We start from the raw sequence: 13,495 nt of genomic DNA on the forward strand, positions 1-13,495 counted from the left end.
ATAAACAATTCATCTAAATATGTGATAATCAAATCGAGTTGTGAAGTTTCAAGTATCATTGACAAGTCTATTTTCTTGGTTGGGTTCTTCTTTTTATAATATTTTATCTTTTTGGTGTTTTTTTTTTCTATTTAGTTATCAAAAAAATGTAAGATTAATAGAGGAAATTGAATGAGGTGAAAAATAGTAGTTCAGTTTATAAATTCAAAAATGAGTATTTTAGTCAAAATAAAGTTTTACAATCTTATTTATATTTTTAATAGTAGTGTAAATTTTTCCATATTTTTTTATATTTTTGTGTAAAAATAATTTTGATATGTAACACTTACTTTTTGTATAATATGATAATTAATTAATATTATTCATGTGCCTAAATGTTTATTTTTTTGCAACATTTATGTATTTTGTTATATTTTTTTATTTTTATTTTATTAATTTTTATTATTTATTTATGACATTAAATGTTAACACATTTGACCCAAAAGTTGACAAATAGTAAAATAATTTCATTTTCGATAAGTTCTATAGTATGTATTTCATTTTCATTATCAACAAAAATAATTATTTTTATTACCCTTATTTTTTAATTTGATTAAAAAAAGAATCATAAATGTGTCTAATTGTTTCTATGTTTTTGTAATTTTCTATATTTATTTTTATTTTAAAAATTTTATTACCTAACTATGACTTCATAGGTTTATTAATTTGATTGGAATGGTTGGATTGCTTAGCCATTACTTGGATAAAGAATGTTTTTGTTTTTTAGTTAATTTTAAAATATATGAATTTATATTGTTAAAAATTTTGGCATAGATGTAATTAATACCATTTATTGATGAAAAATAACTTAAATATAGGATTTAATAAGAGAAAGTGGGAGTTAATACTTTTAAGTATAAGACTTAATGAGAGTGGATTAAATAAGGTGGAAAGTAATAATTGAAGTTATACATTTTCAATCCTTTCAATTAGAGATGGATTAAATACACAAATATGGTCATTATAGTAGCTATTAAAGCTGACATTAAAGCTATAATAAAATAACTTTTATACCCTTTCTCAAACAAAGAAATAGAGGGTAATATTAATCCCCAAAAAAATATTCACACTTTTATATATAACTAGTAAATTTGCACCTGGCAATTTAAGATGATAAAGATAATAATATACATTAAAATATTATGTCCCAAAGAGAGTAAACATTATGTCTATAAAATAATTCCATATTAGAGATGTTCTAAATGTTGTCTACAAATATTATGTATTTTTTGTATATTTTGCGTTTTTGTCTTTCTTTAATTTTTATTATTTAATTATGACATAATGGCTTGACCCGTATGACCCAGATGGTTGAATTGCTTATCTACTACCTAGATAGAAAGACAATTTCATTTATTAGTTCAATGTTGAAAAAAATGAGATTTAGGGTTAGTTTGATTTGCGGGCAGGACCAAAAGTAATTTTATTAGTCTATTTGTTATTTTCTTATCACTTTATTAATATTTTATGAATATATAATTATCATTTATTATTACTTTTCTATTATTAATATATTAGTATTTAATAATTAATACCTTAGTATTTATTATTAATTTATTACATTTTATTATTACTTTCTTATTAGTTTATTAATTTTTATCATTTTAATTATTTTAGAATTAATTTATTCTTATTGAATAATTAATATGTTAGTATTTTATTATTACTTTAATTATGTTATATATATTATTTGTACTTAATTATTCTTATTATTTAATAAATAATGTTTTATCTTTTTATTATTACTTTGTTTGTATTATTTTATTAGTATTTATCATTAATTTATGAGTATTTTATTAAAATATCATTATATTATTATTACTTGAATAATCTTTTTATTATTATATTTTATTAATAATTTATTATATTATTATATTTTATTCTTATTTTCTTATTGGTTTATTAATATTTTATTATAGTATGACTATTTTATAAATATTTTACTATTGTTATTATTATTATTATTATTACTACTACTACTTTCATATTATTTTTTTGTTTAATTATGTATTTATTTTTTTATTATTACTTTAATTATATTATATTAATATTTTATTATTACTATTTTTATTACTATTAACTTATTATTGATTTGTTAGTTATTTATTATTTTATTAACATTAGGGTTTGGGGGGCCTTTTGTCATCAGTTCTTTATTTCTTTATAGACTTTCGTATGGAATTCCATTCCTGAGGGCAAGCCTAGAATTGCTATTCCCCTAAGAATATGAATCAACATCCAATTCCACCATATGGGCGTTAGCACCTTAAATATATGACAATGAGAGGGATTTAAACGGGGTGAAAAATAATAGTTAAAATTACATGTTTTGGCCTCACAATTAAAAAGGGATTAAATTCAAATTACATTTTTTATATTTTCATGTGTATAAAAGTAGTTCTTATTTTGGAACTTGTTTTTATTTTATAAGATGAATATACAATTATTAGAGATGCGCTCAAATGCTTTTTTTTTCTTGCAAAATTTATGTATTTTTCATTTTTCATTTTTTATTATTTAATTATGATATCAAATATTAAAACAGTTGACCTAAGAGTTGAGTTGTTGACTCGGACCAAATAGGAAATTAAATTCATTTTTGGGTAAATCTCTTAAACTACCCCTACTGTTCACGGAATTAACAAACTATACCCTTACTGTTTAGATACTGGCTTGCGCTACCATTAAGTTTTTTGACAATTGTCTAACACTTCCCCTGTCGTTAATTTTCCGTTACACTCCGTTCACATGTGACATTACGTGAGTATTAATTATTTTAAATTCCTAAAATGCCCTTATTGTTCACTACTCTTATCCCCTTCCTCTCGACCTGACACACCCTTCCTCCTCTGACCTCTCAATCTTCCCTATGGTTCTTGGGAGAAGAGCTTCTATGAAGGACCAACATACAAAGTTGAAGGTCGAGGGCATAGGATCCGGATGCCTGCAACCTATGCGACGAGAATCTTTCAGCTCACAAGAGAACTCAGTCATGAGTCCAACGCTGAGACCATTCGGTGCCTCCTCGAACACGCCGGACCCGCCATCATAGCCACTACAAGTGGTGCCCGCCATCACCACTGTTGATTGAACCTCCGAGAACTCTGTTTTGTGATGATATAATTTTCCTACTATTTTCCCATATAAAACCAAATAATGGAAAGTTAAATTTTTTCACTTTCCCATCCCATCCCATCCCATCCCATCCCATCCCATCCCATCTTTTCCCATCCCACCCAAATCTTCCCACAAATCAAATGGAGCCCGAGGGATTCATATGAAGGGAAAATTTATAAAATAATTCAATTTCAAAAAAGAGATTGGGAGGGTTTGGGGTAGTGATTGATATGAAGGGAAAATTTGGAAAATAAACATTTTAGTTAAATTAACTACATGGTTATTTTGGACATTTTCATGTCTCTTGTTTGAGGATTATAAGAGAAGGGGTTTACTTGCAACTGTGTTACAATGTTCAGAGGAGGTGATTGCAATTACCTAACTTTAGGGGAGGTTTTCAGCAATGGTCAAAAACTTCAGGGGGGGTTAGAATTTTACCCCTTAAAAAACTTGGGTTTCATATTGTTAAAAGGTATTTGATAAACATGAGTTCCAAATTACTTTTCAAAATATTTATTTTTATACTATTAAAATTAATGTTGTCTTTAATCTGCAAAATTTAATGATGAAAAAATATATCTTAAATATAGGGTTTAATGAGAGAATATATCCAATTAGTTTTAAATTTTACATTCAATTTCCATCATTAATAAAACATTCCTTATTTATCATACTTATTATTGTTTAATATGTCGAATATATGATGCTAAATGTTCCCAATTATTTTTTTATTTTTATATTTTTTGTATTTTATCTATTTTTGCATTTTATTATTTAATTGTGGCAACATGGATTAACCCATTTGACCCAAAATGGTTTAATTTCTTACCACCACCTAGATGAAAATACTATTTTTTCCTAATTAGATTTAAAAAATATAAGCTTTTATGTTATTGAAATTATTAATTTATTATGTATGGATTTAATTAATATAACTTAATGATGAAAAGAAACAAAAATGTTTTAAATATATAATTTAATGAAGGTGAATGTAAGTTAATTCCTTAAATATTGGTCTTAATGAGAGGTAATTGAATGCTTTAAATATTTTAAAATTATATCTTTTCAACTCATTTAATATCAAAAACAGATTACCCTATTTACCCTCATTTTTTATCAATAAATTTAAATGTGAAAGGATAATTTTATTCTTAAAAAATTCAAAAAATATTCTTAATGCTATTAATGCTTTTTAAAATAGTATAGATATAAATATAGATAAGATTTGTTAAAAATAAGACGCTACCAACACCGCTTCCAACATGATCTATAACCGCACATCTCAGACAAGTTTCGTTTGTATTGAGATTATTCGGAGTCGATAGGCTCGATACACGAGGACTCAAGGAAAGGGAATCTCTCGAGGGCAAATATAAATTAAGAGCCTAATATTTTTAAATGTTCAATTCAATCTTAAAAACTGGCAAACAAGGAAGCTCGCATGAGCCCACCCGATAACTTTTTGAGCTAGGGTTTCGATTTATCCAGGAGTTTGCTCTCCTTTTGGTTTAGATTTGAATGCTGTCTCTTTTCCTGAAGCTATGGAAGCTTATAAGAATTGGGTAAGGAAGAACAAGGATTACGTCCACTCAATTGAGTCCCTTGCCAATGTAAGCTGTTTCCACCACCACCACTACTACTTCTGTTTCTTTTCTTATCGATCTTCTATGCTTTTTCTTCGTTTGCTTGTTTGCTTGGTGGTTGGAGTGTTCTTTCTACTTTATTCGTTTTTTGTTTTCTTTATCATGATAGTTCAGGAAAAGGAGAATTAAAGCATGAAAAGAGAAGATGTGAGCTTGTTTTGTATTTCGATATTTAGTTGGTGCTCTCTCATCTGGGTATTGAAAATTAATGTACAGAGTTTGACGTGGCTTCTCCCGGAACGCTTTTCTGATTCGGAAATAGGACCAGAAGCAGGTTTTGTGAAATTTTGGTAACAATTGGCTTCTTCTTGTTGTCTCTAAAGCTGCGAAACTAATGACTTTCCTCTATTTCTCTTAGGGGCTTGTCTATCTTTATCTTGCTTTTACTTTTCCTTTATGGGTTTTTGTTCAACACAATCACTTACGTGGAGATTGAAGTCTTTGAGAATTGTCTTGCAGTAACTGCTATTTTGGGTATAATTACTGCTATCAATGATCACATAATCGAAACGACCCCGACGCGAAACACTAGCTCTGCAGAGCCCTCTTCGTTCCCTTGGTCCTTGTGCATATCTGCTTTGAAGGACTTGGAGACATTGGTTGAAGTTGTGGCACAACACTTCTATGGTGACGATAAAAAATGGAATTTCATTGCCGTTACAGAGGCTATAAAGTAAGCAATGCCTCTACATGGTGATTTTTAGTCCCTTTCTCTAGTTAGTTTATTGGCTAATCTGCCAGTTGATTTGATTCAGGGTACTAGTTAGGTTGGCTTTGTTCCGGGATAGTGGATATAAGATGCTCCTGCATGGAGGTGAGGCAACAAATACAGTGGAGGATCCAAATGCTTCTGGTTCCCACCACAGAATGCAAAATTTCACAAAACCTGGTGGACATCAAGGGCCCGGTTACTTTCAGGACTATAATGGCTATCGTGCACAGAATCTGGAAGGAAGGGCATTATCAGCATTGAGTAGGTTTGGAGAGAATGCTAGGATGACCTTGGACCCTACATGGTTGAGCAGATTACATTATCAACATTCTCCATTTGTGGAATCTTCAAGTAATGCTTCTTTGACAGCATGGTACCTTGATAACTTCAATGAATGAAAATTGCTTGTGATGCTTCTGTTAATTCTGCCTTTTATTTTTATTGCAGGTCCAGTGGCTGAGAGGCCTACCCTTGCCAAAGTTTTGTCTGACCAGGGGCTTTCTGGTGGCTTATTTGTACTCAGTGAAGTGCTTTTTATCACAAGGCCACTTATTTATGTTTTATTCATTAGAAAATATGGAGTTCGGTTTTGGTTGCCTTGGTTTATTTCATTAGCTGTGGATATCACTGGAACGGGAATCCTTTCCCTTGTCACAAGTTCATGGGGCAGTAAAAATAACCAACATTATTCTCTTTCCACATCTGAAATGAATGAGGTGAGGATGATAATTTAACTGTCTTTTCATTGATTCATTGCTCTATTAGAGCCAGTTTCTATTCTTTGAGCAGTTTATGTCTTTACCACCTGTTAGTTCCTTATAAGAAAAAGTTCATTTTCCTTCTTTTCTTTTCTCTCCCTCTTTTTTCTTTTGTTGCTAAATAAGTTGCAATGATATGGGCTTGATACAGGTCAAAAGGAGAAAGCTGTTATGGGCACTTTACTTGATGAGAGATCCATTCTTCAGCAAGTATACCAGGTACTTCTCTATGCTTTCTTTAACTTATTTCTGGATTTGTTTAGTTTTCTTTTGGATTTTTTACTTATATCCAATCACATTCCAGGCAAAGACTTGAAAATGCTGAGAAACTCTTGGAACCTGTTCCTGTCATTGGGTTACTCACAGGTGCACTTGATGTCTACTTTGTGACCTAGATCTTATGCCACATTATCATGTTGATTTCTAGCTAGTTGAGTTTTTATATTTCAACTTGGGGAATGATTAATCATGAATTCTACATTTTCTTTTGCATGCAGCTAAATTTATCGAACTTATTATTGGAGCTCAGACACGGTACACTTATATGTCAGGATCATGACAAAGAATTTGTGGGGGCCTTGCTTCTTGTGCACCTTTTGCAATTAAGTTAACCTCCAATTCCACAAGAAAGAAAAACAGTGAAAATTCAAGATTGTCTTCAGAACTCAGCTACAAATGTGCTGCATCGGTTTTTACCTAATATCTACTATATAGTGAGGTTCAGTTGGTTATTTGCTCAATTGTTTCATCAAATGTATTTTAATATAAGAACTGATTTCCATGAGCTAAATATTCTTTGTCTCTACATAGTAAATTCTTAGTTGAAGAAATAGAATCTACATAGTTAATAAGAACCTTGGTTTGTAATGGCAATGTACTCTGGTGCTATTGGGTCAGGGGACTCATTAAGGGCAGAAATCATGGCTAAACAAGGGGTGAGTAGAGGTCACTTTTTTGGGCTTTGTTGTAATACATACAAATGCGGGAGGGGGGATGTCACTATTGTAAATTTATTGTACACTTTGTTTATGAGAAATGAATGAATTCATGGTCTCTCATCAACAAAAAGAAAGAAAATAAAGACAACAGACAAATAGAAAGAGACTCTTTGCTTGTTGGGGACCTTGGGGTTTATGTTAAGCACAAGATTGCTTGTAGTTGTTCAATTACCACAAGGAGTGGTTTTGATCAGCATTGTTGTTTAGAACAGGTTTCTTTCCCTTTCATTTAAATTTGCTGACCTTGGGGACTAATGACTATATTATTGTACTGGAGTCTGAGAGAAATTGTGATAGGTTGATAGAAATAAATTTGTCTGGACATGCATAGAATTTTGAGGAGGTATTAGTAGGAAGAAAGGGGGTTATTTTATACTTTCATAACTCCTCAATGGGATTATATGTTTTTGGAATCTTTTGTTGCAAGGTTTTGGATTTCTTTTTTTTTTTTGATACTTGCAAGGTTTTGGATTTCAAGATTATAGATAACAACAGTTTGGGGTTTTTCATCATCATCAAAGCCTTGTCCTAACTATATGGGGTTGGCTACATGAATCTTGTTTCACTTTCACCATTCCGTTATGTTCACTGTCATATCCATTGTCATATTATGGGCGCTTAAATAATTTCTTGTTATTTCCACCCAAGTCCTTAGCTAGAATGGAATTTCATTCCCAAGGGAGGGGGAGGGAATGAACATTCACTCAAATGGGAATGGGATTCCAATTCAGCCCAACCAAACAATTGAAATTGAAATGGCCCATTCTGATTCCAATTCTAGACCCCTATTCTCGGGAACTAAATGGGCCCTGAATAATAATTGTTGGTTTACAAAATAAGATGTAAAATGGAGAATAATTTTCAAAGATAAAAAGCAAGTTAGTTTGCTTTTTTGAAGGCATAGTTAGGTTGTTCCAACATCGGATTAAGGGTATTAGTTACACCTATTTGCTAAGGGAAGAAATAGGGAATATGGAGTGGGCTAGAGATAGGAAATAATGTAAAAATCTAGGTTCTTAATAAATTGGTTGTTGTTCATCTTTGTTTGCAAATGGACAATTCATCAAGAAGATTGCAAATGTGATCAGATTTTCTAAGGAGTCCAATAATCCTAGGCAGGGGGTCACAACAAGTGAGGAGATTCAATAGGATCATAGAGATATTTGAGCTGAAGGAGATTGAGACAGGGCAGAAGGCCTGTGTGTAGATTGCTGGGGCTTGTGTTGAGCACTTCAAATCTATTCTAAGAAGGCCTGTGTGTAGAAGGGTGTGGGTAGAAGGTTTGGATTGGCCAGATGTAGGGGTGGAGAACAGGAGAAGGTTGGAGAGAAGCTTTAGTTTAGAAGAGATCGAGGAGGCTGTATTTTCTATGGATAGAACAAAAGCCCCAGGGCCGGATGGGTTCACAATGGCTTTTTATCAGGACTGTTGGGATATTTTGAAAGATGATCTTTTGCGGGTGTTTGAGGAGTTTTTCAGGAGAGGGATTGTCAATCCGGGTGTGAACTCTACATTTATAGCCTTAATTCCAAAAAAGAAAGATGCTTCCCACCCGAAGGATTTTAGGCCAATTAGCTTGGTTAATAGCTTGTATAAGATCATTGCAAAAGTGTTGTCTTTGAGGCTGAAGAAGGTTTTGCCAGATATCATTGCACACTACTAAGGAGCTTTTGTGAATGGAAGACAAATTATTGACAGATTTTAATTGCTAATGAGAGTGTGGAGAACTTTAAGAGGGATAAGAAGAAGGGAGTGGTCTGTAAGTTGGACTTGGAAAAGGCTTATGACTTGGTGGATTGGGAATTTTTGAGGAAAGTTTTGACTAAATTTGGGTTTGGGGCTAGATGGTGTAAGTGGATCATGGGTTGTGTCCGGAATTATCATTACTCAGTGCTAGTGAATGGGACAGTGGTAGATTTCTTTCTAGCCAGTAGGGGTATAAGACAAGGAGACCCCCTTTCTCCTTTCTTGTTCATTCTAATTGCGGAGGTTTTGGGGAAACTGATTCACAGAGCAGATTCTAGGGGGCTCATTAGAGGCTGGAGAGTTGGGAGGGTGGAAACCCCCCTTACTCACTTGTAGTTTGCTGACGACACGATTCTGTTTTCTGAAGGCGGTAATGTGAGCTTTATCAAGAATTTGAAGTCGGTGATACAACTGTTTGAGCAAATATCCAACTTGAAAGTTAACCTTGGGAAAAGCTGTGTTGTGGGGGGTGAATTTGGAGGAGGGAGAGTGCTGAAGTGCTGGGGTGTGAAGTCTCAGGGTGGCCTTTGAACTACTTAGGGTTGCCTTTAGGTGATAATCCTATGAGAGAGAGCTTTTGGAACCCGATGGTGGAAAGGTTTGAAAAAAGACTGGTGTCATGGAAAAAGAACTACTCTTTCTTGGTGGGAGAATTACTCTTATTAAGGCCACGCTTGCTAATTTACCTATCTTTTTCCTGTCGGTGTTTAAAATCCCAGTGAAGGTTGCTAATAGATTGGAGAAGTTAATGAGAGATTTCCTGTGGGAACCGGGAGAGAAAAAGAGGGATCATAGAGTTAGTTGGGAGATAGTTTGTAGGAGTAAGACATGTGGTGGTTTGGGGCTTGGGAATATTAGGAGAAGGAATATGACTCTGTTGGGAAAGTGGTTGTGGAGATTCCCCTTGGAGAAGGAGAAGTTATGGGCTAGAATAGTGGCAAGTATTCATGGGCTGGAGCATAATGGATGGGACGCTGGAATTAGAGCTAGGACCACAAGCAATTCTCCTTGGAAAGCCATTCATGACCTTCTACCAGTTTTCTCCCCTAATATCAGGTATGATTTGAATTCCGGTAACTCCATAAAATTCAGGGAACAAACTTGGGTGGGGAGTGCCCCTCTAAAGGATCAGTTTCCTTCTTTGTATGCTCTTTCTGATCTGAAAAATGAGCCAATCTCGTCTTTTACCAGCCCGTCCTCTTCCACTTCTGGGATTGGGTGGAACTTGGGTCTAAGAAGGGATTTGAGGGACTCAGACTTTGACAATATTTTGAGCCTTATTGCAATTCTTGATAACGTTGTCTTAGACCCCACTAGGGCGGATTCTAGAATTTGGACACCTTTTCCCAACGACATTTTTTCTTGTGCTTCTTTCTTCAAAGTCTTAAGTCAATCCACCAGTCCTACCTTCCCTCATTTTCTTGTTGATGAGGTTTGGTGCAGAGCAATACCTCCTAGGGTTGGTAGTTTTTGTTGGGAAGCCTATTTGGAAAGAATCAACACTGGTGATCTATTCCAAAAGAAGAGACCCAATACTTGTTTGTCACCTCAGTGGTGTGTTCTTTGTAAAGCAGATGGGGAGACTGGTTTTCACCTACTGGTGTCTTGCCATTTTGCGAGGTCAATTTGGGAATGGGCTTTGTCCCTATTTGGATGTAGTTGGAATACCCCATCAGACTTGCAAGGCCTTTTTTCCCCTTCTCTTTTCAGGTGGCGGATAAAAAGGGGAAGGACAATGTGGAGAGGACTAAGGGCTGCAGTATGTTGGACACTTTGGGAAGAAAGAAGCTCCAGGAGCTTCTCAGAAGCTCAGAGAGGAGCAACAGATCTGAGGGCTATCATTCATATTAGGGTGGTACAGTGGCTGAAATCTTTGGAGCTTTTCACAGATTACACTGTGGATGACATGTTGAGGAAGTGGGGTGAAATTGCAAGTTGCACACAGACTAAGTTAGTAATGAGTGTGGCTTGGACCCCTCCACCTAGTGGATTCGTGAAACTAAACTTTGATGGGTGTAGCAGGGGAAATCCGGGACAATCGGGGATTGTGGGTGTTTTTAGGGATGAAAATTGGGTCATTTCTGCCATGTTTTCAAACCCAATTGGAGTGGGTGACTCCCTTAGAGTTGAGATCTTTGCAGTTATGGAAGGAGTCCAGAAAGCTAAGGAGTTAAACATCAGGAAACTCTTAATTGAAGGGGATTCAGAGGTGGTGATAGGGTGGCTGATTAAAGATCACAATGGCTTATGGAAGTACAATAATGAGAGGAGGAAATTCAAGTGGCTGGTGCGGGAGATGGAAGTTAAGATACGTTGGGTTAAAAGATCGGCTAATTCCTTAGCTGACGGTTTAGCTAAACAAGGGGCAGAAAGGGATTCACTTTTTTGGGCTAAGCTGTAACTATAGTGTGTTTTCTTTCTTTTTTTCCTTTTCTTGAGGTTCTTTGTTGCTCTTGGAAGATAAGCGTGTTTGTCTTCCTATTGTAAATCTTCTATTAATGAGTTAATGAAAGTGTTATTGATAAAAAAAAAAAGGAGATTGAGACAGGGTAGGGCAAGTTCAGATGGACAAATTGCCAAGAAAACCCCACTTGTTTAAAGTTGGATAGGTTTCTTGTTTCTTTAGATTGGGAGGATCATTGGGACAAATTGGTAGGTAGAGTTCTTCCTAGACTCAACTTAGATCATTGGTCCATTTGTGTAGGAGGATCAAAAGGAGGTGGACCCTCTCCATTTAGGTTTGAGAATATGTGGCTTACGTCTCTGGATTCTATTCAAAAGGTGAAGGAATGGTGGTGGGGGGGGGAGGAGACAATGACAAATTGGGAGGGTGTTTGATTCTATAGGAAACTTCAGAAGGTGAAAGTGAGAATTAAGGAATGGAATGGAAAGATGTTTTGGGAGAATTGAGGAAAGAAAATCCAATTTAATGTCAAATTGAAGAATTTGATAAAAAGGAAGAACAAGGTTCTTTGGTGGAAGGAGAGAGGAATGAAAGGCTCAAGATGAAAAGAGAATTGGATTTGTTGTTATTGAGGAGACCGGTTGGAAGCAAAAGTCAAGAGTGAGATGGATAAAGAAACGAGATGGGAACACTAAGTTTTTTCATAAGATTGCAAATGGGAGGATAAGAAAAAATTTCATTTCAGTGTTGGAGACAGGGGATGGTACAACCACTCAGCAGGAAGAAATTTCAAGGGCTCATGTGAGTCATTTTAAATCAATTTATAGGATGCCAATAGCAAGCAGATGGAAAATAGAAAAACTTGAAGGGCTAGTGCTGGAAGAAAGATGGAGAGTGGAATTAGAAAATAGATTTGAGGAGTGGATAAAGGAGGATCTCATGAAAATGTTTGATGAGTTCTACCATAGAGGGATCATTAACTGTGGAGTCAATGCCAATTTCATCACTTTGATCCCCAAGAAATTTGATGCTATCCACTCGAGGGACTTCAGGCCTATTAGTTTGGTGACAAACCCCTACAAAATCTTGGCCAAAGTCTTGTCCCTTTGAAAAAGATCCTGCCCTCAATCATTTCACAATTCCAAGGGGCTTTCATTCAGGAGAGACAAATTTGTGATCAAATTCTTATTGCCAATGCATGTGTTGAGGATTTTAAAAGGTTGGGAAGGAAGGGCATTGTGCGTAAATTGGATTTGGAGAAAGCTCATGATGTAGATTAGGAGTTTTTGATTGAAGCCATGGATAAATGGGCCTTTGGTGCAAGGTGGTGTAAATGGATAAAAGGTTGTTTGAGGACATGCCACTTTTCAATTTTGGTAAATGGGGGAGTAAAGGATTTCTTCGGCACTCTTAGGAGTGTAAGGCAAGGGGACCCACTTTCCCCCTTCTTATTCACCCTCATCGCAGAAGTGTTCAGTAGATTGATCCTAAAAGCAGATGAGGGTAGGTTGACCCACCTTCAATTTGCAGATGATATCATAATATTTTGTGGAGAGGGAGAGCAAGATGTGAGGAATTTAAGATGGTTAGCGAATTTGCTCGAGAAAGTGACAAATTTGAAGGTGAATCTTAGTAAGAGTGTGGTGGTTGGAGTCAAATTGATTCAGACTGAGGTTGAAAGTTGGGCTAGGAAGTTAGGGTGTACCTCAAGTGGTTGTCCATTGAAATATTTGAGGTTCCCTTTGGGTGCAAATCTTAAAGCATCTACCTTTTGGAACCAGGTGGTGGAAAGATTTGAAAGGAAACTAGCAGGATGGAAAAGAAACTATATTTCGTTGGGTGGTAGGATAACTCTTATTCAATCCTCTTTAGCCAATCTCCCAATTTATTATCTCTCACTTTTTAGCATGCCTTAGGCTATTGTGAAAATGATTGAGAAGGTTATGAGGGATTTTCTTTGGGAGCTGGGGGAAGAGAAGAAAGATCACTTAATCAGACAAGAGGTCGTGTGCAGAAAAAGGGAATGTGGTGTTTGGGGCTAGGGAGATTTTCTTTGTTTGCTCTCTCATCCTTAAAGG

At 34.9% G+C, this 13,495-nt stretch overlaps 1 protein-coding gene across 2 annotated transcripts; it reads left to right on the top strand.

Annotated features, from left to right (window-relative positions):
• Window positions 1–4,553: 4,553 nt before the first annotated feature.
• Window positions 4,554–7,059, top strand: SSE1 (shrunken seed protein (SSE1)). 2 transcript variants are annotated; one of them, XM_010257272.3, is made up of 8 exons: window positions 4,554–4,766; window positions 5,016–5,073; window positions 5,259–5,472; window positions 5,555–5,862; window positions 5,959–6,227; window positions 6,421–6,488; window positions 6,574–6,635; window positions 6,767–7,059. In XM_010257272.3, the coding sequence occupies exons 1-8, from the start codon at window positions 4,698–4,700 to the stop codon at window positions 6,826–6,828; spliced, it is 1,110 nt and encodes a 369-aa protein (XP_010255574.1). In that variant the 5' UTR covers window positions 4,554–4,697; the 3' UTR covers window positions 6,829–7,059. The 2 variants fall into 2 exon arrangements, with proteins under 2 accessions (XP_010255574.1, XP_088751796.1); XM_088895670.1 differs by having other exon boundaries at window positions 4,628–4,766; window positions 4,909–5,073.
• The last annotated feature ends 6,436 nt before the right edge of the window (window positions 7,060–13,495 follow it).

This window comes from Nelumbo nucifera, chromosome 1, assembly GCF_055504915.1.
Source record: "Nelumbo nucifera cultivar China Antique chromosome 1, China Antique-T2T, whole genome shotgun sequence".
NCBI lineage: Eukaryota > Viridiplantae > Streptophyta > Magnoliopsida > Proteales > Nelumbonaceae > Nelumbo > Nelumbo nucifera.

What these genes read in the sequence shown, in the direction of transcription:
- SSE1 (XM_088895670.1), top strand. Translation starts at nt 4,932, where the DNA reads ATGAAAAGAGAAGATGTGAGCTTGTTTTGTATTTCGATATTTAGTTGG. An exon ending in GCCGTTACAGAGGCTATAAA is followed by an intron (nt 5,473 to 5,554) that starts GTAAGCAATGCC and finishes GATTTGATTCAG; the next exon opens with GGTACTAGTTAGGTTGGCTT. An exon ending in TTCTTCAGCAAGTATACCAG is followed by an intron (nt 6,489 to 6,573) that starts GTACTTCTCTAT and finishes ATCACATTCCAG; the next exon opens with GCAAAGACTTGAAAATGCTG.